General features: G+C 38.8%; 3 protein-coding genes across 4 annotated transcripts; 1 reads left to right on the forward strand and 2 right to left on the reverse strand.

Moving 5' to 3' along the window:
• Positions 1-790: 790 nt before the first annotated feature.
• Positions 791-6709, reverse strand: LOC143476365 (eukaryotic translation initiation factor 5-like). The gene is made up of 12 exons (XM_076974538.1): positions 6537-6709; positions 6067-6257; positions 4916-5195; positions 4749-4830; positions 4179-4351; positions 3883-3994; positions 3658-3779; positions 3320-3478; positions 2798-2959; positions 2114-2278; positions 1558-1698; positions 791-1186 (listed from the first exon to the last, which is right to left on the reverse strand). Exons 3-12 carry the CDS (start codon positions 4985-4987, stop codon positions 1091-1093), a joined length of 1284 nt encoding a protein of 427 aa, XP_076830653.1. The 5' UTR covers positions 4988-5195; positions 6067-6257; positions 6537-6709; the 3' UTR covers positions 791-1090.
• A 599-nt stretch (positions 6710-7308) lies between these two features.
• LOC143476364 (exocyst complex component 3) lies at positions 7309-11394 on the forward strand. 2 transcript variants are annotated; one of them, XM_076974537.1, is made up of 10 exons: positions 7309-7672; positions 7961-8465; positions 8555-8774; positions 8896-8996; positions 9115-9213; positions 9446-9569; positions 9876-9992; positions 10155-10319; positions 10707-10828; positions 11020-11394. In XM_076974537.1, the coding sequence occupies exons 1-10, from the start codon at positions 7564-7566 to the stop codon at positions 11165-11167; spliced, it is 1710 nt and encodes a 569-aa protein (XP_076830652.1). In that variant the 5' UTR covers positions 7309-7563; the 3' UTR covers positions 11168-11394. The 2 variants fall into 2 exon arrangements, with proteins under 2 accessions (XP_076830652.1, XP_076830651.1); XM_076974536.1 differs by having other exon boundaries at positions 7318-7672; positions 10131-10319; positions 11020-11386.
• Positions 11395-14008: 2614 nt separating this feature from the next.
• tnfaip2b (tumor necrosis factor, alpha-induced protein 2b) lies at positions 14009-18131 on the reverse strand. The gene is made up of 12 exons (XM_076975643.1): positions 17992-18131; positions 17422-17559; positions 16500-17160; positions 16274-16385; positions 16036-16143; positions 15833-15927; positions 15606-15695; positions 15406-15517; positions 14945-15079; positions 14689-14844; positions 14438-14559; positions 14009-14317 (listed from the first exon to the last, which is right to left on the reverse strand). Exons 1-12 carry the CDS (start codon positions 18005-18007, stop codon positions 14134-14136), a joined length of 1929 nt encoding a protein of 642 aa, XP_076831758.1. The 5' UTR covers positions 18008-18131; the 3' UTR covers positions 14009-14133.
• Positions 18132-20397: the final 2266 nt, after the last annotated feature.

Here is a 20397-nt window from a genome sequence, read left to right on the forward strand (position 1 = left end):
GTTGCCTATGTAACTGAAGGAATGTGCTTTTTTACTGGTGTGCTTCTTTTATGGAACAAAAGAATGTGGCTTTTTTGTTTTATTAACGTAGCAGCTTCGTTTATTTTTCCCGCATGAATCCGAAACTCTTAAAATAACCCAATTATATTGACAAACAAAAGTGCACCAAATACGCCGAACAAAATGAAGAGATGCGCCGCAGCTCGATGGCGCCTGTTGTCACGCACCACATACAGATCTCGATTTCATAACTGCACATTTTTTACTCCATTTCATAACGGGCTGTCTTCAGAGCAGACGCTGTCCGTTGTTTTTACATTCACGCAAATCTGTGTATCGAACTAAGCTTGAGGACGAAGACGTTGACTGACAGAACCATGTTAATAATATAGTGGGATTTTATGTAAACTGAATGCCCGCTAGGCTATTAGTTGACTAGCTGTCTGATGAAAACGTGCAGTGGGTAAATACTGACACCTATTGGTCGGACGGAGCGCTAGCAGCTTTGACACGCAGACGCTTGGTTTTAGGCCTACCAACTCATATTCAGACATAGGAGGATATGTACTTGTAATTATACTTTGCAAACATATTGTGTGCATTGTTGTATATTTATAAAGAGAGTGCTAACATCAAGATATCTTTTCCCAGCCAAACAGATTAAAGGCACAATATATCAATTCTTTCTTTAAGAAAACAGCCAACTGTAGATAGTCCAATTTAAAAAACAAATAAAAACTTACAGGCATATATATTCCTTAACCAAGCTAAACAAAACATCTAATTCCAGTGCAAGTGAAAAGCAAAGCATTTATTGAATGACACAAATTAAAACAATCAGAAAATAACTGAACAGCTTAAGCAAATTCAAGAATCAAAGAAATTTTCAGCTTAATCATTACATAGTAGTTCAGCAGCAAGACACTAAAAGCGCCATGTTAAAATGCCCATGCCTCAATAGCAGGGATAAACTAGTGGAAAGGGAGGCTGTGGTAAAACAGCTGAACAAGAGGTTATCCATTTCATCACTGAAGAGGAGCTAAGGAAGTTATTAATCGGCTGCTAAAGTTTAGTTTTTGATTATTTTATTTTAAATGGCATCGATGTCAAGATCGTCGTCATCTTCAGTTTTCTCTGGCTTAACGGTCTCCACTTTCAGCTCCCGAGCAGAGGAAGAGTACACAACCTAGGACAGAAGGACGATTGTGCATCAGGATGAGGTCCGAGGTATAGATGATACAAGACAAGAGAAGCAGATTTTGATAAATACTGCTTCCAATAGCTCACATTCAATCTCTGAGCTAGTTTGTGAATGGATCCTTACTATACAACTTGTTTACATGTCTATACTACTTCAGCACATTAATTATAGCTGCTAAACAACTGACGTGTCAAGCTAAAACCAAACTGCAAGGTTACTGATAATCACATTGTGTGTGTTGCCAAACTGCAGGGGTCACCACAAAGTTTCCGTGCTGACTCACCTACCTGTTTTAAAGGTCACGTAATCTGATTAGCATGAAAAAGTGCTAGAAACAGTGATTTGAAATAATCTACCGTAACATTCTCATCATCACCCTCCTCTTCCTCTCCACTTCCCTCGCTCTCCTCCTCTGCCTCCTTAAGCCATTTGACAAAAGGAGCAGCCTTGGCATGGATCTCCTTGGCAAGCTCCTTTGAGACATACTTCTTGGACACCTTAGAAGCAGCAAGACAATAATAAAGGAATTTCCTCTTCAAAAATAACTAAAAATGCGAAGAACACAAAAAAGTTTGTAAAAAGTTCTGAAGCAAATGACAGCTTCTAATTACTTCTCCTGATAACTGTAACTTACATTTTATCTAATTTTTATACAAGTGAGCAATTGAGGGTTAAGGGCCTTGCTCAGGGGCACCTCAGTCATGGCCTGGTGGTAGGGAACTGGTCTTGTGACCGGAGGGTCGTGGGTTCGAGTTCCAGACCTGAGGCCATGACTGAGGTGCCCCTGAGCAAGGCCCTTAACCCTCAATTGCTCACTTGTATAAAAATGAGATAAATGTAAGTCTCTGTAAGGCGTCTGCCAAATGCCATAAATGTAAATGTGTTTGTCGTCTGCATCAGTACACAACACACCTTCTCTGCCCACATGAAGATGACGTCCTCCTCCAACATGTCAGCGTCATACAGGTCCTTGAGTATGATCGGGACTCTGGGAAGCAGCTGGGCCTGGTGCAGCTTCACCAAACACTCAAAGCCACCCAGCAGATATTTCTGAGCCTTCTTGTCATTACAGCAGAACTGCGCACGAGAGAGAGAATAATTCAGCATTGCACAAATACACTACCTCACAAGTGAACTAGTTGACCTTTAACATTTACAATACTGTATCTCAATTTGTAGGACGTCGATATAGTAAAGTGCATTTTACAAAGACCAGAAGGAGGCTGCACCTTTAGTGGGTAGTGTTTATTCATAGTGTTCAGGGTCAAACAGGAACAAATTAAAGCTACGTGGACTTCACAGAACTGCAGTCACTCAATCACAACTGTTTCATTTCCCAATAGAACAGCCATCATGCAGTTCATTGTGCCTGTTAATCAGCTGTCTGATTATCTCAGCTGGGTAAATAAAATCAAAGCTAAATGTAATCTGAGCTCCTTATGGACATACTTCTCCATGCAGCAGGACAAATAAAGGAATTGCCCCTTTTTTGTTGACTAATACTGCTTCCAAAATATCTTTCTTCAGTTATACACGACACGCCACGAGGACGCCCCGGGTACGTCCTCTGCAGACTGTAAAATTGTGGAAACTCACGCGGAGAAAGTGGCGCTTGTATTTTTTTATTTGGTCTCGGATGTTTTCGTTGAAGAGGAGTTCACTGAGGATGAGCGGCCCCATGGCCCTCACGTCCAGACGCTCCGCCTCTGCCACGATCTCTTTGTCTGCCGTGTCTATGGTTCCACTCTCTTTCTTTTGCTAAAAACAACAAAACAGGCAAATAGGTCTCTATTCTCACAGGGCTGAAAATGAACTTTTACACACAAAATGCTACAACACAGATTTTAAAAGTTTAAAATACCGCCAATCAGACAGCTACACAGAAACGTACCTCCAGGTCAATGTTATGTTAATGTGTGTGTGTGTGTGTGTGTGTTGGGGGACGAGGACGGACTCAGATTAAGTCTAAAACAGTCTGTCCAGGGGCAGTCCTGCACTGAACAGCTCAGCTGTTTTCTGACTTGTGCCTTTTGATTTAATAGACTGTAGTGTACAATCTATTGAGTTAGCATTATGATTAGTGTTTATGTCATTGTAAGTGATCAAAACTACATGTACCTTAACAAAGTTATAGAACATGTTGACTCTCTCCTCAAGGGTCTTCTCCAGGTCTTCAGAGAGGGTCAGGTTCTTAGCATGGTCACTAATCTCTTCCATCCGTCGCCGCTGAGCTTCCTCGGTGGTCTCCTCTGCCCAGTCATCATCATCATCACCATCCTAAACACAGGCACGTTTCAGCTTAAAAGTGCTTTTTTTGTTGTTGTTATCATCACAATGGAAACCAAATATTCCTATTTAGGAAATCCACCATATTTATGCACTCAATGCAACACAAGTACATGTCTTCTGTGATTTCAGGAGTCCAGTAAGAACCAGGAATAAACCCAAGTACTCACCACAACGTCCGGCGCATCGATGTCATTGGGGCTCCTGGCATCACCACTGCCCGAGCCATTCTCCTTATCCTTCTTTCGGTTCTTCTTCTCCTTCTCTTTTTTTACAGAACCACTGTCACTCTCTGCACACCACATTCATCCATGATAATTAAAGAACAGAATATGCCGTTATATTCGGGTTAGACGTTCCCGTTTACTGACGATACGGAGATGACAGACACTCACCTGGTGGGTTTTTAAGGATGAAAGTGCAGAGTTTGTGCCGAGTGTCCAGCATGCCTCTGTAACCGCAGGCTTTACAAGAGTTTCCAATAGTCTGTTTCTTTGGATTAATATGCTGTAAAACATCAAATCCAAGTGTAAAAAAAATTTAAAACCCCACCATATCAGCTAGTGGACAGCACTACTGAAATTATGTACAGCACTGCTGAAATGATTCTATCTACAAAAAAATAAACCTTCATTTGCATAATCAATCTTACAAATGTTTTCTGGCAAGGCCATATTCACTTCAAACGTACCAGATCAGTCTCGGGATTATCACATTCGGGGCACAGCACAAACTTGCGGATGAATCCATCCAGCATGTCCTGCAGTTTGTTGGCCTCGTGGGAGCCGTTCACTATGTAACGGTCATTCTTTGTGTCAAACTGGGTCTGCGCCCCCAATTCACAACCAAAAAACTTGGTTGGATCTATAAAAAACAGAAAAAAAAACCCCAAACAAACCATGGAGATGTGAATCATGGCATATTCATAGCTGAGCAGCATCTCAAACAAGACAAAATTATATAAAAGGAGTTTATCACGCTAAGTAGTGACACGCATGAGCTTCTGCTATGCACACATCACAGGCATGTTAACGGCCCTCGACTTTCTAGTCTCATGACTATATGAGGTTGTTTTCCGGTGCTCAAAGAAGTACTATACAACAGGTCTTGCTCATTACTTCGTGCTAAAAGACAGTGGCGTTTCATTTCAACTTTGGGGAGGAGACACTGCTCACATCCCTTAAAGCAACATCATGAATAGTGCATGGCACTACGCCACTGCCAAAAAGGTTCAATCAACAGGTTGTCACTCAAAACTCACATGTTGGAGGCCGATTCAATGCCTTTGCAACATCAACCATGTTGACAATGACTGTCTTAATTCCATTTCCTTTGCCTTCCACCTGAGTGATGAAATAAATGAAATGAGTCATCAGTTTTAGTGGGTGTATCTTCACTTGGTACCAAACTGGTTATAACCATAAATACCTTTGCAATCAGACGGGGCATCTTGTAGCGGTAGAATTGGTCCGACACATTGCGGTTGACGTTGAGAGACATTTTGAGTAGCTAGTGGCAATACCAGCAAGATAAAAAGATCTTGGATGGGGATTTTGGGGTATCTTCTGTCTGGAGAAGATGGGATGACATAAACGACTGCAAGCGTGCTTGGTCTCTGACATGAAAAAGATTTTGCCACAGTGGCTGCAAGTTCCTTGCTCGTGGTGAGGGTTTACACCGCTTGGGTTCCAACAGCTGTGCAACAGCTCTGCAAAAAGAGAAAAACAATTAGGTGATCGTGGACACACCTTAATTAAACAGTTCACACTTCTAATCAGCTGGCCTTTTTAAATATTAACTGTGGTCATCTCTCACACCACAGTCACCTGTAACTTACACTTAGGTCCTGCGTCAGCAGAACTTAATCAAATGAAATGAGCATATATGAGAACAAAATTGGCAAAGTCGTCCCCACGAACCAAACAACTCAAATGTACCCATGCGAATAAGTGTCAAGATAGTTAGAAATGAGAAATACTGCTTATTTCTCATATAAATAACCAAGGCAGCTGGTATAGCTAGCTTATTACACGTGCTAAGGTAATTAATAACTTAGTTATTTGTCCAAAATTCAAGGTCGGTGCGATGACGACCTTGCTAATCAACAACGCCTGCTTACGTGCTATGCAATTCTGTGCAAAAAAAACCCCCAAAGTTCATGTTCATTTTATTTTGAAATAGACGGGCCCCGACCCATAAGACAACTCAAGCGTGGTCAGTACATTAAATAACACACGAACCAAACATACAAGTGATTAAAAAACCACGTTAAAATTCGAGTTATTTTAAGATATGGTGCAGAGTGCGTCATGTTTGGATACGACGGCTACGCGAGTTGCGTACGGCGCCATTTTGACCCGTCAGCCTGGCCAACATGCTCGCGCGCTCTGAACTAGCTAGCCAGGCTAGCCCAAGTGCCAAAGCTGCTAGCTCGCTAGCTAACACCGCCAGCAAAGTAAACGGGGGGAAACAAATACATTTCAACTGGACGTGTCTGATAAATATAGCCAAAACGAAGAGTTGAACCAGCAATAACACCACATTAGTGGCCACACAAACAAACAAAAAAAAACGCTTACCGTTTCCGTAAAATAAAGACATAAACACAACGCAAGTCGTCCAACGACGCAGTGAAGGGTTGACAGCTTAGCTTAGCCTAGCCTAGCTTAGCTTAGCCTAGCTTAGCTTAGCTTAGTCGGGTCGTGATCCAAGAGTGCAGCGGGTCGAGAGCAGAGCGATGCGGGGCACAGCGACGAGATCAGCCGGTTACCTGAAACGAAGCGAGGGCGGGGGAATAAATGACAGCTAGCCAGACTTGGCTACTTGGCTAACTATAATCATGTTTGTTGAGCTGTAGCTATTCGACGTGGTAGTTAAATAGATATTAAATTAAATTAAATTTGTACTAGACACTCACGACATTAAAGTTGCAGTTAGACAGCAAGACAACAAACGCTTAGAAATAGTTCGGATTTTATTTCACTAATATGAGCTTACAGTTAATCAGTTGAAATGGTTTTCTAAATCAACGGGCCAGGACGTGTCTTACCTATTCTAACCTTCTCAGTCCACCACGCAGTAGTAAAAAAAAAATAAGGTCGTTAAACACCGTAAATCTAACGTGAGGAGGTCGGATAGATCCACTCCGACCCTCGCTGCTCAGCTGGACAGGCCCGCTTCGCCTGGGCAAACACCCCACCGCTCAGTGGCCTGTTCAGCTGTCACTCACCATCAGTTGGGACTGCGTGTGTGTGCCATTTTATCAGTCAGGATAGTTAGACACACTGCCTAAGAGTGTATAAAATCATCTTTAAATGTGTTTTTTTCTTATCCGGGAGTGGTATTAAAATATAGCAGTAATAGAGCAGTTATAGAGTCTTAAGTGCTTTCCCCCGTCAGCATTGTAAAGTGCCGTCAATGCAAATTTGGTTTGAATAAAAAAACCTAATACCTAATACAACGTTTTTTATTGTGTGGTTTATTAAGAATTGCAAACTAGGATTAACAGTTTGATTATAAATATCACAGTACGTCCTCAACTGCCTCCTGCTTATTAAGGAATGTTTAATGCAGCTTTTTTTCTGTGTGATGATTTACATCTTACATTGTGCGATGTTATTTGTTACACACAGCACAGGTTTCATTTTATCAAATCTAAAAATAAAGTAAATTACGTCTCATTATTTTGGGGCTTTTATGGTATATTGGCATATTAAGCTATCATTCCTTATATCCCTAGGTGAACAAAACTAGCTCACTTTCACTTCACAGGAAGACTGACGTCATAACTTTCTCTCCAAAGGAACCTGTTTTTCAACAACACATTTTTTAGACTCGAATTAAACTGTTACATTGAAACCTTTTTCATTTTAGGTACGCACACAGCTATCAGGGAAAGTCTGGGGAATTTTTTCATTGGATAAAGAGACCTGCACTAGGGGAAGTCCAGTAACTAATGGGAGAATAAAAGGGGGAACACAGCAGATCTAAGCTCAGTATAAGCTGGACCAAACAGGTAATTTACACATTGGTGGTACTACTTAATTTTTGGACCAGGAAATCTACAGACAGAAAAAATGGCAAAGGTTTTCAAAACACTAAAATATAAACGTAAGAGAAAAAGCGGGACAACCGTAGACGATAACAAGACACCTTTGATGAGCAACATGATCTCACCTGTGGATGGTAAGGCAATTTTTCATTTATTTGGAATTGATACTTCTGCAGTTCTTACTGAAATATGTACAATGTTTTTGGTTGCTTACTATTATTATTTTTTTTTTTTTTACAATTTTTTGCTTACTTTATGCTTTCAAAGCACACATTAAAGAGATGGATGAATTTCAGTTATTATAATTAAATGCTGCTTTGACTGAAATAGCCTACCTGTTAGGTTTTGTAATTGAACATGATGCTGAAATACATCATGCTGCAAGAAAGTATGTCAAATTTCGGTGCAAACTGAATTCACAGATATCGACGGGCATCCAACAGTACACATGGATATGGATCCTGTGCTAAACGCTCAGATTTTGTCACGTGATGAAAAGTCAGCTCTCTCCGTTCTGATGGACATTCATGAAGGAGACATTCATTTCCAGGAGATGGAGGATGCAGCAGAATACAAGCATAAATGGCTGAAGCGTAATGGTCTTACCCCTAGGAGGCCAGAGGACTTTAGCAGCTACTCTCAGGACTGGTTGATAGAGTACCTCAACGAAATGGACGTGTTTGCTGAAAAAAACCGTCCCACCGTTCCACCAGAGGGAGACAAAGGGAAATATTTGAATAGCACTATGCGCTTTATGTGTTCCAAAGTGAATACCTTATCTCCTGTTTTACAAGATTCAGTACGGAATTATCTGATTGGCTGGTATAATCAACATTTCTTTGCCACTTTGGACTTGTTAATGGATAAAAGTTCATCAATGAAAGAAGCCTTCTCCCTTCTGAACTGGGTGAAAGAAACATACTTTAGGTAAATATGTTGCAACAATAACTATTATTGTATACTGTGATATTGCATATAAAATTACTTGTGCCATGATTTGTCTAATTATATTTCAGGCAGAATTTAAAAGGCTGTCATAACATCCAAGATGATGTTCTCAGAGTATCTGATCCTCTGCTGCTAACGGACTGGGTGGAAAAGTCCAAGCAGAAGATACTTACACTTGTTCAGGAAGACATCTCAGCTATACTACAGAACATCCTGTCTGAGGACCAGACTGTCTGTGATTACAGGGATGAAGAGGCTTTTATTAAACTACAGCTAGATGTTATACAGGTAATTCAGAGAGAGAGAATTTGTAATTGATTATTGCATAATAATGGATTTGAAATAACATCTCTCTCTCTCTCTCTCTCTCTCTCTCTCTCTCTCTCTCTCTCTCTCTCTCTCTCTATAGTGTCTAAATGCCACAATTCAAGGCACTCAAGCAATCAGCCACACACTAAAGAAGGCAATTCAAAGAGTTTGTTGTGATGAACTACATAGTTTTGTAGAGAGGTCAGTCTTATGCTGAGAATTAGCTATGCACACCCAATCAAGACATCAAGTTAATCTCACAGATAATCTCACCTTTACAATGTGAAACTCATTGTCTCTATATCTACAACTGTAACAGGTATGTGAATGCTGAGAAAAAAAGGCTTAAGTTACAGAAACCCAATGAGACGAATTCAGTGCTTTTCGTTAGGACAATGTACAACTGCAGATTGCTCAGGTGAGTTTGGAATGTGATCGAGGTGATTAAAAATGGCACATTAAGGTCAAGCAAGATTTTCCACAGACTGGGGTGCTGGCTATATGATTATGTGATATCACAGTAATGATTTACACTGAGGCAAACTCCTAAAGGAGGTTGTTAAATCACAAGGATGCACGTAGCATATTACAGCATATTGCCTTACATATTGCCCAAAGCAGTTCTTTTGTGTTTTGTTTACTTGCTACAGATCATATGCTTTGACCATTGTGGATGTTAATAACAACACTGATTCAACCACTCTCCAAATGTTAGAGAAAATGACGACACATGTCTTATCCAGTATATTACAATGGTTAAAAGCTTCAGCAGAGGTATGTATTATAACACAGTCCTTAGTGTATTAGCTGATCAAAACACATTGTAATGATTGTCCTAACCAGTTCCTTCTTGTGGGATCATTTTAACTTGGCAGAAGCCAAGCTCATATCCAAAACGTTTACTGTTCCAACCAATCAGAAACATACTTGGTTCCACTGGTTAATCAATTGCATTCGATCATTTGTAGGAATAGAAACCTTCAGCTCCTCTAAAATAACAGTGCTAGCACTCAGATACAATGGAAATACATGTAAAATATAGACTATATTAATAAGATTACTTTGAATCACAATTTCTAGGACCATCTTAAGAAGTATTTCAAGAAAGCAGATGAACACAGGTGGACACTGCTAAACAAGATCCAAAATGCACTCGCACCTTTAACAGAAAAAGAACAAGGAAATGAGATTAAACAAGTATGTACTGTCAGTTAAAACTAAAGACTGATGTTTAAATAATTTAATTGCTGAAGTTATTGAATTTACACTGTAACGTCTTTTCTCCAAAATCCAATTCACAATAATTCTCTATCCCACCACCGCTCTGATTTCTAGCTCATTGTGAATGAAATATCTCAGAGCGTTACCAGAGCATACCTGCGATGTCTAATGCAGAGGAGATATGGAGAGCTGGAGAGGAGATGGGGTGATGTGGAGAAGAGGGTGACACAAGATGCTGCTCAGTTTCACCACACGTTCAACCAGCTGGCAGGAAACGCAAATATTAACTTATATTCTGTTCAGGTAAATGCTGCTCTTTAAAATACGTTCATGATTAGCTCCTTTTCTCCAAATCTAATTATGAATATTCTAAGTTACAACCTCGACCTCAGATATTTGAATATGGTCTATTCCCACACATACCTTTATTATTAAGCCCATTTCCAAATTATTCTTTAGTGTGTGTTTTAATTCCTGGTAGTAATTTTAATGCATACCTTCTACAAGGTATGTTTGTGAATTTTTGCCCTAAGTGGACAGTAAATGTGTTATCCTTCATACTGAACTAGAGTTGAGAGTCATAAATCACTAACAATCATGTAACAATCATATAGTGAGCTGAGCATGTATAATATATGCTGTAACATGTCATATGGACTATTGTGATTTTTGCCTCTCTGTTTTATCCAGAATGGCAGTGATGATGAACCAAAAATGTTTCTGGTTGAGGTCACTGAAATTCTACGCTCCAGTGATTTGAATGCCCTCAAGCTTATCTGCTCAAATCTGTACAAAAGCTTCCCTACAGAGAGGTATTTGGCTTCACAACTCATGAATTATACATTATACAAATATAACTGATTATTTGTTTTCATAAATGTCTGGGTCTACCATGTTTACAAGGCTTACAGGGTCTTAATTCACCCTTTATTGACCCTTAACTCTTAATCCTGAGTTGAGGTGTCTGCTGTGTGTTTTATAAGATGACTGCACTATTTTGTAGTGAGGAGTACCTGTCTGTCCTAATGAACTGGAAGGGGAGATTATCAAGTCGTCAGATTAAGGAAGTACTGAATGTGGCGGTATGTCAAAATGGAGGACGTACCAGATCATACATGCCGTGCTGGAGCTGCTGTGGCGTGTGCACATAAAAAGCTTTGAGAGTGTAGACATCCTGTGTGTAAATGTTCTCCGCATGTAAATATCCTTATGTCTTTTGTTACTTTGATTTAGTACAGTTGTTCTATTGTTTAATGTATTTTGTTGGTTATTTAATAAATCTGGTTAACTGAGTAACCGCAGTCTGCCTTGGTTGTATCTATAGTGGGCCAGATGAGCTCATAATAAGTATCAGATAAAGGTAAATGCATGCTAACACCAATTCCCTATCAGATATCCCATCTGCTGCTGTTTTGGACCAACCCCTAAGTTAGAGCAGCTGTGTGGTGAATCTCTGACAAAGCAGGGGTGGGTTTCCCGAAACGTTCGTAGCGCTAAGTACTTCTTAACCTCGTACGTTTCTTACGAGGTTACGAAGTACTTGGCGCTACGAACGTTTCGGGAAACCCACCCCAGGATATTGTTTATGCAAATGAACTTTGTAAAGTTGATTATGTGTATCTTATAATATACTATTTGAGACGTGAGTTCCATTAACCTCTTACTAACTATATTTTGGAGTGAGATAACTGATTGCTTTTTTACACACGGTAATCGTTTGTCTACAACTATTTCCATTCCTGGTTGTTCACAATATACGTAACTAAAAACCCTACGAGAGTGTCAGCCAGTCAACCAGTGTGAGCCAGACTGCACTGACGTTCAACCCTCAGATCCATTTTAGACCACTTCCATGCGTGTATATGTTTGCCTTTCCAAGGATTCTGTTTCCCAAAGAAGCTGGAATATGTGGAAAAATAATTTAATTGTTCCATGAATGTGTCTATGTATATATGCAAATAAAAGGTATTACACCTGACTTAAGGAGGGATGCCAACATTTGCTTATAAAAATTGACTCCACAAAAGTCCATCTATTCCTGTACAGGATGTGAAATGTGTTTGGGGAAGACTCCTTTCAGACTTTACTTGGAACAGAATGAACGGTATACAATAATGTTTCCTGTGATTGTTGAGTATCCACACTGCGGTTCTGAATTAGCGCTCTGCTAGCGGATTCTGCTTCTTTTGTCCTAATGAGGACATAGTAAAGGAAATCCTATTTGATGGTCTTCACAGATACTTTCAATGATGGTAGATTTTTGCTTCCATTTATGACCATATGCCAAAACAGAAAGACAAACCTCCTGTATTGAACACAATAGTACTGCAACAAAGCCGGATGAGAATGTTTATGCTAACTGGAAGCAATTACTCTTGTTTTCCAGGATTTTGGGAAGGCCTGTCATAGTTAGTTCCTGAATTTTCATTGGAGCAAAGAAAAATCTGTTTACATTAGACTGATCCTCAGAAAGTACATAATTGCAAAAATAACACTAAACAAAACATTTAATAAAACATTAAATAAAGTTGAAGATGAAATGATCTCCAAAAAGTATGAAGTTAAAGATGACACATTCCCTTTGTATATCAAGTAAAAACAATTACATGTTTATCTTCTGCATTTTCAAAATAACAAAAAAGGAAACATGCCAACATGCTGCATGGTGAGCACCTAGTACACACCCTTTGGCAAGTGTCACAGCTTATAAATCCCTTTTGTGGCCTGCCAAGAGTCTTTAAATTCTTGTTTGAGGGATTCTTCTTCATTCTTCCTTGTTAAAGTCTTCCAGTCCTGTGTAATTCCTGGGCTTGCATGCATCCACAGTTCTTTTGAGGTCTATCCACAGATTTTCAAATCAGGGGGCTTTTGAGATCAATGCTAAAACCTTCAGTTTGTGCCTTTTGAGGTCAATTGTGGATTTTCATGTGTGTTTATGATCATTATCCATTTGTAGAAGCCATCCTCCTCCCCTAGAGTGATCCACCCCCATGAGTGATCCACCCCCAGGCCTAATGGTTGGAGAGGTGTTCTCTTCATGAAAATCTGTGCCATTTTTCTCCAAAAATACCTTTACTCATTGCTGCTAGAGTTAAATTTTAACCTCATCGGTCCACAATAGAGTATATATATTGTGTGTGTATGTATGTATGCATATTATATATATATATATATATATATATATATATATATATATATATATATATATATATATATATATATATATATATATATATATCAGTAGCGAACCGTGACCTTTAAACCTGGGCCCGCTACCCCCCCCCCCTCCCCCCCGAAATTTTTTTTTTTCCTTTCTTAATAAACTAAATAAAGAAAAACTGAGACGACAGTACAGCTTTAAAAACGCAATAAACAATAATATCTGTACTAGATAACATCTTAAGCAAAATAAGTATACAAACAAAATAAGGTTCACAGCTCCGTGGTTCTCGGAAGCGGAATATGTAAACAACGCGCACGAGGACGTCAAAGGGATGAATCGAAACTAGCTAGCGATGGTGCTAACGACAGCTAGCGTCGCCACAGCGGGCGGAAATTATCATACAGTTAAGTCCGCCCACTAAGAGAGAAGATATGATTGGTCAATTTTGCTGTCATTTGAAACTGGTATTGCGCTGAATTATAACTGCCAGGCCCTCTGTAAACGAACAGCGGGCATCACAGTCCTGATAGGGGGAGACACAGGCTCACAGGCTTCCACTCAACCCCTCACCTTCCAACACAGATTGAATAGACACGGGTGAATATTTTATTTGCTTATATTTTTGTAATTGTTTAGATGTCGAATGTCAAACTGTAAGTAGATTAAATAAAATTGGATAATTATATATATAATGCTTTAAGAATATTTTAGGCCCTCTGAGAGGGCGTAGAGGGCCCTGACGGTTCCCCACTGATATATATATATATATATATATATATATATATATATATATATATATATATATATAGTGCAAAATAACACAAAACAATTTTGTAAATATACCAATTTATTTACAAAGGAATGTAACTGAAAAATGTAACAGAAAAACAAAACTACATAAAATAACTCAACATGAGATTGGGAGATTTACAAATGCAACAGCATTATAGAAGATTACTTGAGAAGCACTTTAGAGAAGAAATCACCACATGAGTAGAACGGATCCATGTGGAAGCTCTTGGGAGTGCTTTCTGTCCTCTCCAACACCCTTAGCTCAGAGAAGGTTTTTTTGATATTTCTGATGTCTGAATTAGAGAGGTTCCCCTTAAGATGCAGCCAGGCAGAAACATGGGATTCACTGTAAGAGGCAAACATTAATTAATTTAAATGGATGAATAAATTAGAGGGTTATTAACGAGGTTCAGTTGTGGTATTTTACTTAAATTCTAAGGACAAAAGTAGTTTGAAGGAGGTATACCTGAAATCAGAGTAAACTGTGTATAGACTGACGAGTTGTAGTTCAATACAATGTGGATCCTTTAATGTTAGCAGTTCAGCTAGTTTAGGCAGGATATCTTTTAGGTCTTCCATGTCAGATCCCTGTACATGAACACATTAAAATGAATGAGTCAGTTAAAAATACTTTTGATGCTTTCTCTGTGTGTGTGTGTGTGTGTGAGTGAGAGCGAGAGAGCATGAGTAACAGAGAGAGTAACAGATTATACTTACGGCCTCAGTAAACAAGGTATGTATTTTCTGGCCATTGCTACATAATGCTTCAGCTGCCTGGAGTTGTTTATTCTCATCTCCAAGTTTGATTTTCTTCTTCATAATTTTCTTCACGTACTCCACCAGTACCTCCTTGTGAAGCTGGGAAAGTATCTCCTGAGAATCAAATCAATCAATCATTAGGATCACGAGCATCATGAATCAGTGTAGGAATCATAAATCCATCGAATCAATGATATATATAAGCAGTCGGTACCTTAGTGCACGTAGGACATGAATTATCCAAGTTTTTGAGTTTCTGAATGTGTCCGTTCACCCCTTCAAGCAGTTTAGTACAAACATGTTCATTGTTTTTGAGCCATTCTTGAGTACCGACTTTAGAGTACTTGGCCTGGGGAAGTGCCCACACACACACACACACACACACACACACACACACACACACACACACACACACACACACACACACACACACACAAACACAAATTTAAAATGTCATTGGTCTAATATGAGTAACTAAATCAAGGACACTAAAACAAGATGTGAGAAGAGTAAGGACAGAAATAAAATCAAAATAAATAAATGAAAGCAAATTGCTAAGGGCAAAAAAAGGCAGAGGGTAATGAGTGAGTGTAGGACAAGAAGGTAAGGGTAACTATTAAAATTAATAAAAGTATTAAAATTAAAAAGTATATATATTTTCTGGGTTTTAGTTACCTTAAGGTCTTTATGTATAGGTTTAGTGAAGTACCCAAGGCAAGTGTTTTTCATTCTGGTTAGTAAATCTTCACAATCAGCCATGACATCTGCGTTCTTTATAATGTAATCCCTAAAGAAAGAACAACTCTTACACTCGGATTTTCTCAAATGTATGATTTCATAGTTCAAAACAGCAATGTACATATCCACATGCTTACCTGAATTGCCTGATACAGTGAAGGTTGGCCTTCAATACTGCTTCAGCATTCTGATGATCTTCAGTGACTTTCACAAGATAGCAATGGTAACTGAAAATAGGAACATTCGGGGGAAAATTATTACAATTACAGGATATATCCAAAATAAATTTGTAACGTAAAATTTTGTAAAATAAAAAAAAAACATTAACTGAAGAAATAATTTTAAATCAGGACAAGTGACTCACATTTCAAGAAATTCTTTTACTTTGTCCGTCACCTTCATAATCTTTGAGCGAGTGCCTAACACTTCTTCTGCTGATTCTAGAACGCCATGGATGCACTACCAGAGAAAAAGATAAAATGTTTTGCATTCAGAATATCACATGTTCACAATATCACAATATTGTTTCTTCTCATTGCATGGCATTTGTATATTCAATAGTAGTACCTGAATCACGTCAATGGCCAATGTGCTGGAGTAACACTCGTCTTTTAGTTCAGGAACTGCATTCTCCTCTGTGCTCAGAAACGTCTGGCACAAGGTCAACATCTTATTCTAAGAACATGATCAAGGAAAAGAGAATGAAACCCAAGAGATCATAGCTGTGTAGCCACTGAAATTAGCTTCAGACCAGGAGCTGAGCTGCGGTCTTCATAGAGGAAGGGATGATCATGATATCACACACCTTTATAAAATCCAGAAACTGCTCTTCCAGTGGCATAAGCATTTCGTCAGGCAGCAGTGCCTCAAGCTGTTCATATTCAATCAGCCCAGTTAGTTGTTCATGCCTTAAAATTCTACAATAAAGCAGAGTATGTTTCAATGAGAAAAAAATTTTAAAAGATTTTTTTAAATGCAATAAAAGCCTTGGTCTGTTAGCTACAAAATGCAGTATGATTTCTTGGACTTACCTGGGATAATGTGTATTCACCCACTGCAGTACATGTAAGCAGTCGATATCACTCAGCCCGAAGTCAGCTATTTCCTTGAGGTGAACACTAAAGGCCTGATGGTATAGACTGGCATACCACTGACATATCTTCTGTTCTGGATAACAGATCTTTACATTTGTTGCAACCTGTAACAGGTCATTCTTAAGTTGTTTTCCCTTGCTTATGATGTCCCTTTGAACTGAAGATTTGAGGGTGCAGTTAGAGTCTGGCTGTGCAGCTTTCAATCGCTGTTCCACGATGTTCTTGAGGAGAGAGTCATGAATCCGTTTGCAGTGTCTGGGTCTCCATGGAGGCCGTTCTTTCTCCTCAAATCCTTCCCATCTCTGGTCCTGAACCTCCTCTTGTTGTATGGTTAGCACTGCTTCATTCAGTGACTCAATTTCTTCCTTTGTTTGGACATCCAGGGAGTTCTTGATTGTTGACCATATCTTCTCATGAAGATCCTCATAGTCTTTTTTCAGATTTTCTTCACTATCCTCCTCTTCCTCAACCAAACTCTTACTAGATGGAATCTTGTCTTGTGTCAGAGCGAACAAACGCTCCTCACGGGTTATTAGCATCTGTCCTGCCCTCACAAAGTGATGCTTTTGAAGGTACTGCTTCAAAGTCATCAAAACCTCTGAAGGGTGCAGAAACATCACACTTTATGAGTGTTGAGTGTATAGTACATTGTTAATTTAGCAGTGCTACAGGGCTGACTGCACATACAAGTGTTTCTAATAAATGCATGTTTTTATAGAAAGACTATAATAAAATTATTATAACAAAGTGACTGTGTCTACAAACCACATCAGTAAAAACTCAAACAGATTTATTACAGATGCTTGACCATTGTTATTTTAAGCTGAAGTGGGAAGAACTGAGAAGAAAGTGTGCTTACCTTCTACCTGAACGTTTTCCTTCATCTGGGGATTCTTCTTGGAAGACATTATAAATGTTTTAAAATTTGCAAGCGAACTTGGAATTTTGAATGCCATGATTTTGCCCTTGGTGGAAAGTGAATGAACAGTCATATTTCCTGTTGGACAGACAGGACAAAATGAGAATTATAGAGTAATACAAATTGTATGTAAAGTAAAAAGATTTATGAGAAAAAATAATATAGGTATGTTGTGTTTTCCCCTATTACAAATTTCACTACTGGACATAGAAAACGCATACAATTTAATTTAAAGCATAACATTTAAAGTTAAAATGTAAAACAGGCTTAGACATTCCATACTGTGCACAATGCATATAATTAACCACTCAGGTTTGTTTCTGTATAAGCATGAGTTTATTTTGAAGGACGCAACTGACGTTAGTTCAGTGATATACATCATTGAGGGATATACGTGAAGTTTATTACAGAACACAAAACTCAGAAAGACAGAGTTTGAAGTCCCTGTACAGTTAAGGTTTTCAATCAATAACTCGTATGAGGCTGCCTATGTGGTCAGTTGTTACTTACCGCAGTTGCTTAACATTGTGGTTCTGTTCTCCCTGTACTCCGCGCTATTCCGTGTATCCTCCTTTTATCCTCCATCCCTGTATCCTCCCATCCAGTGACGCGCGATGGGAGGACTGTAGCGGTGTTTTCCCGTGCGCGTTATAGTACTTGTTCCTGGTAAGGCGATACAGTGCACATCTGTGCTTCTCATTAGACACCAGTCTGAGCACGCTTCGAGGTTAATTATCATTTCCGCTATTGCGTTGATTTTCGGAGGAGCCTACAGCTGTCTGTTCATATTATCTTTATCTGGCTATGCACAAATAGGTCATGATATACAATAATAAAAAACTAGAAATGTGGTACTTGGAAATATATGCAGCTAATAGCAGTAATGGGGAAAACATTTATATTGTGCACTAGCTTACACTGTAATATTTATATCACATTAATTCGAGTTGGTGGACGAAAACGGTCCAAAAATTACGCTCAGTAAACGAAAGCATCATTTACAAAGACTCCTTAAAGTCGCTTCTCTCTGACAGTTCACAGGTGCTTTGCTAATGATAGAAAGCGACGTGATTGAGGGAGAACAGAAACTGTGGTTTCATCTGTGATGTGTGTGTTACGCTTGCACGAATAAAACATTTACAAATGTCCAAGTGATTTTAATTCACTGGAGCAATGAGGAAAATGCAATATTTTAAATATAGCTTAATGTACACTGATGTTGTAATTAGCTGGTGACATATATTCTGCTTATCAGTCTCATGTACAATAACATAAGTAGTCTGTTTATTTGTGAAAGACAAGCAAGTTTTTTGCAGTTTTATACCAAGAGATTGTTATTGCTAGCATAGTTTGAAGCTTCAAGTAGCTGTTGTTGATAGCCAGCTAGCTATCAAATTACTTAGCATAAGTAGCAACTGAGAAATAATAGGATTCTATTAAAATTGCAAATACAGGTTAGAACGGTAGCTTTCGAACAGGCTAACATGAAGACATGCTGTTATTAAAAGGTGTTTTCCTCTAACAATTAGGTTGAACCTTTAATTGTATACTTTATGCAGCTGAAGTGTACATTCACTTAGGCTAAAGTAATTACTCCTTCAAAGATTCCATGTCAACTAACTATGGGCTTAGCAAGTTGTGTAATATCTACTTGACACAATTTTTCAACAAATGTTTACAAATTCATTGTGTTGGAAACATATTCTTTGCTTAGCAGTAAACGTAGCAGCAATATATTTTGCTTAGCAGTAAACTTAATATTAAAACCAGATATGAATGAAAAGTAATAAGCTGCATAAGGCGTATTAAGCTACAAAAGTATATTCATAAGCTTAGGGGCCCTAAAAGGGTTAAGCAGCATACTAGTGTGCACAGAGTAACAAAGAACAAGATGCTCCACAGGAAATTTTAACACCTGTGGTTTAAACCACAGAAGATGTCTTACTGGAAACATTGAAAGAATAAGATCAGCTGATCAGATAATAAGAAGCTAAATGTCTTTTTATTTTAAAAGAAAAAAAAAGATTACTAAAAGGGCAGGCAGATAGGAGAAGAATCAGCATGTAAGCTTGCAATTTAGCAGTTATGATCAGATCTCCGATCTATCTCTACCTCTTAGGGTGGGGAGCATACACATGTGTTGTATGTGTGGGATCTCCTGAGATATCTCAGTACAAATAAAAGCTTTTTTTGTTTGTAGTAGATTGGACTGTTGTTTCTACTTATTTCCATCTGCATCAACGAATACGCTGCGCTGAGGTACTGGAGAGAGACGCGCAACAATTACTTCACTTTTAATTCAAATTCCAGTTAGTCAAAAGTTTACACTTACGAAGTTGACAACTCAATAGCTTGGAAAATTCCACAAAGTGATGTCATGCCTTTAGAAACTTTTAATAGACATAATTTGAGTTAATTGGAGGTGTAACTGTGGTAGTGTTTTGAGGCCTACCTCCCAGGCATACATGCCTTAACATCATAGGGAAAAAAATTAAGTTCTGCCAAGACACCAGAAAAAGAATTGTGGCTCTCCACAAGTCTGGTACATTATTGAGAGCAATTTCCTTCTAGTTATGAAAGAAAAGCTAAAATAAATCACAGGGCCCCTCTCCTTTGCAAACACTGTGTGTGTCAACTGAGACATGCAGGAGTACTCCTGAAAAATAAATAACTTTGGTTCTTGTATTTCTCTCTGTCTCCTAGCTGTTTATTTTTCCCACAAGACAACACCAAGCTAAGATCAAACATGACAATTCAAACAACAACGAACACACCAGGTTGAAGAAGCAAAAGGAACGGTCCAAGCTGGGGTGAAGAAACAAAGACCAGCGATGTAGGACAAGGGGCTATAAGTACAGTATAAAGGCAAAAGACACAGAAAACTAGCGAGGGGTGGAAAACGAAACCAAGGGACGA

The sequence above is a fragment of the Brachyhypopomus gauderio genome, chromosome 15, assembly GCF_052324685.1.
Source record: "Brachyhypopomus gauderio isolate BG-103 chromosome 15, BGAUD_0.2, whole genome shotgun sequence".
Classification (NCBI taxonomy): Eukaryota; Metazoa; Chordata; class Actinopteri; order Gymnotiformes; family Hypopomidae; genus Brachyhypopomus; species Brachyhypopomus gauderio.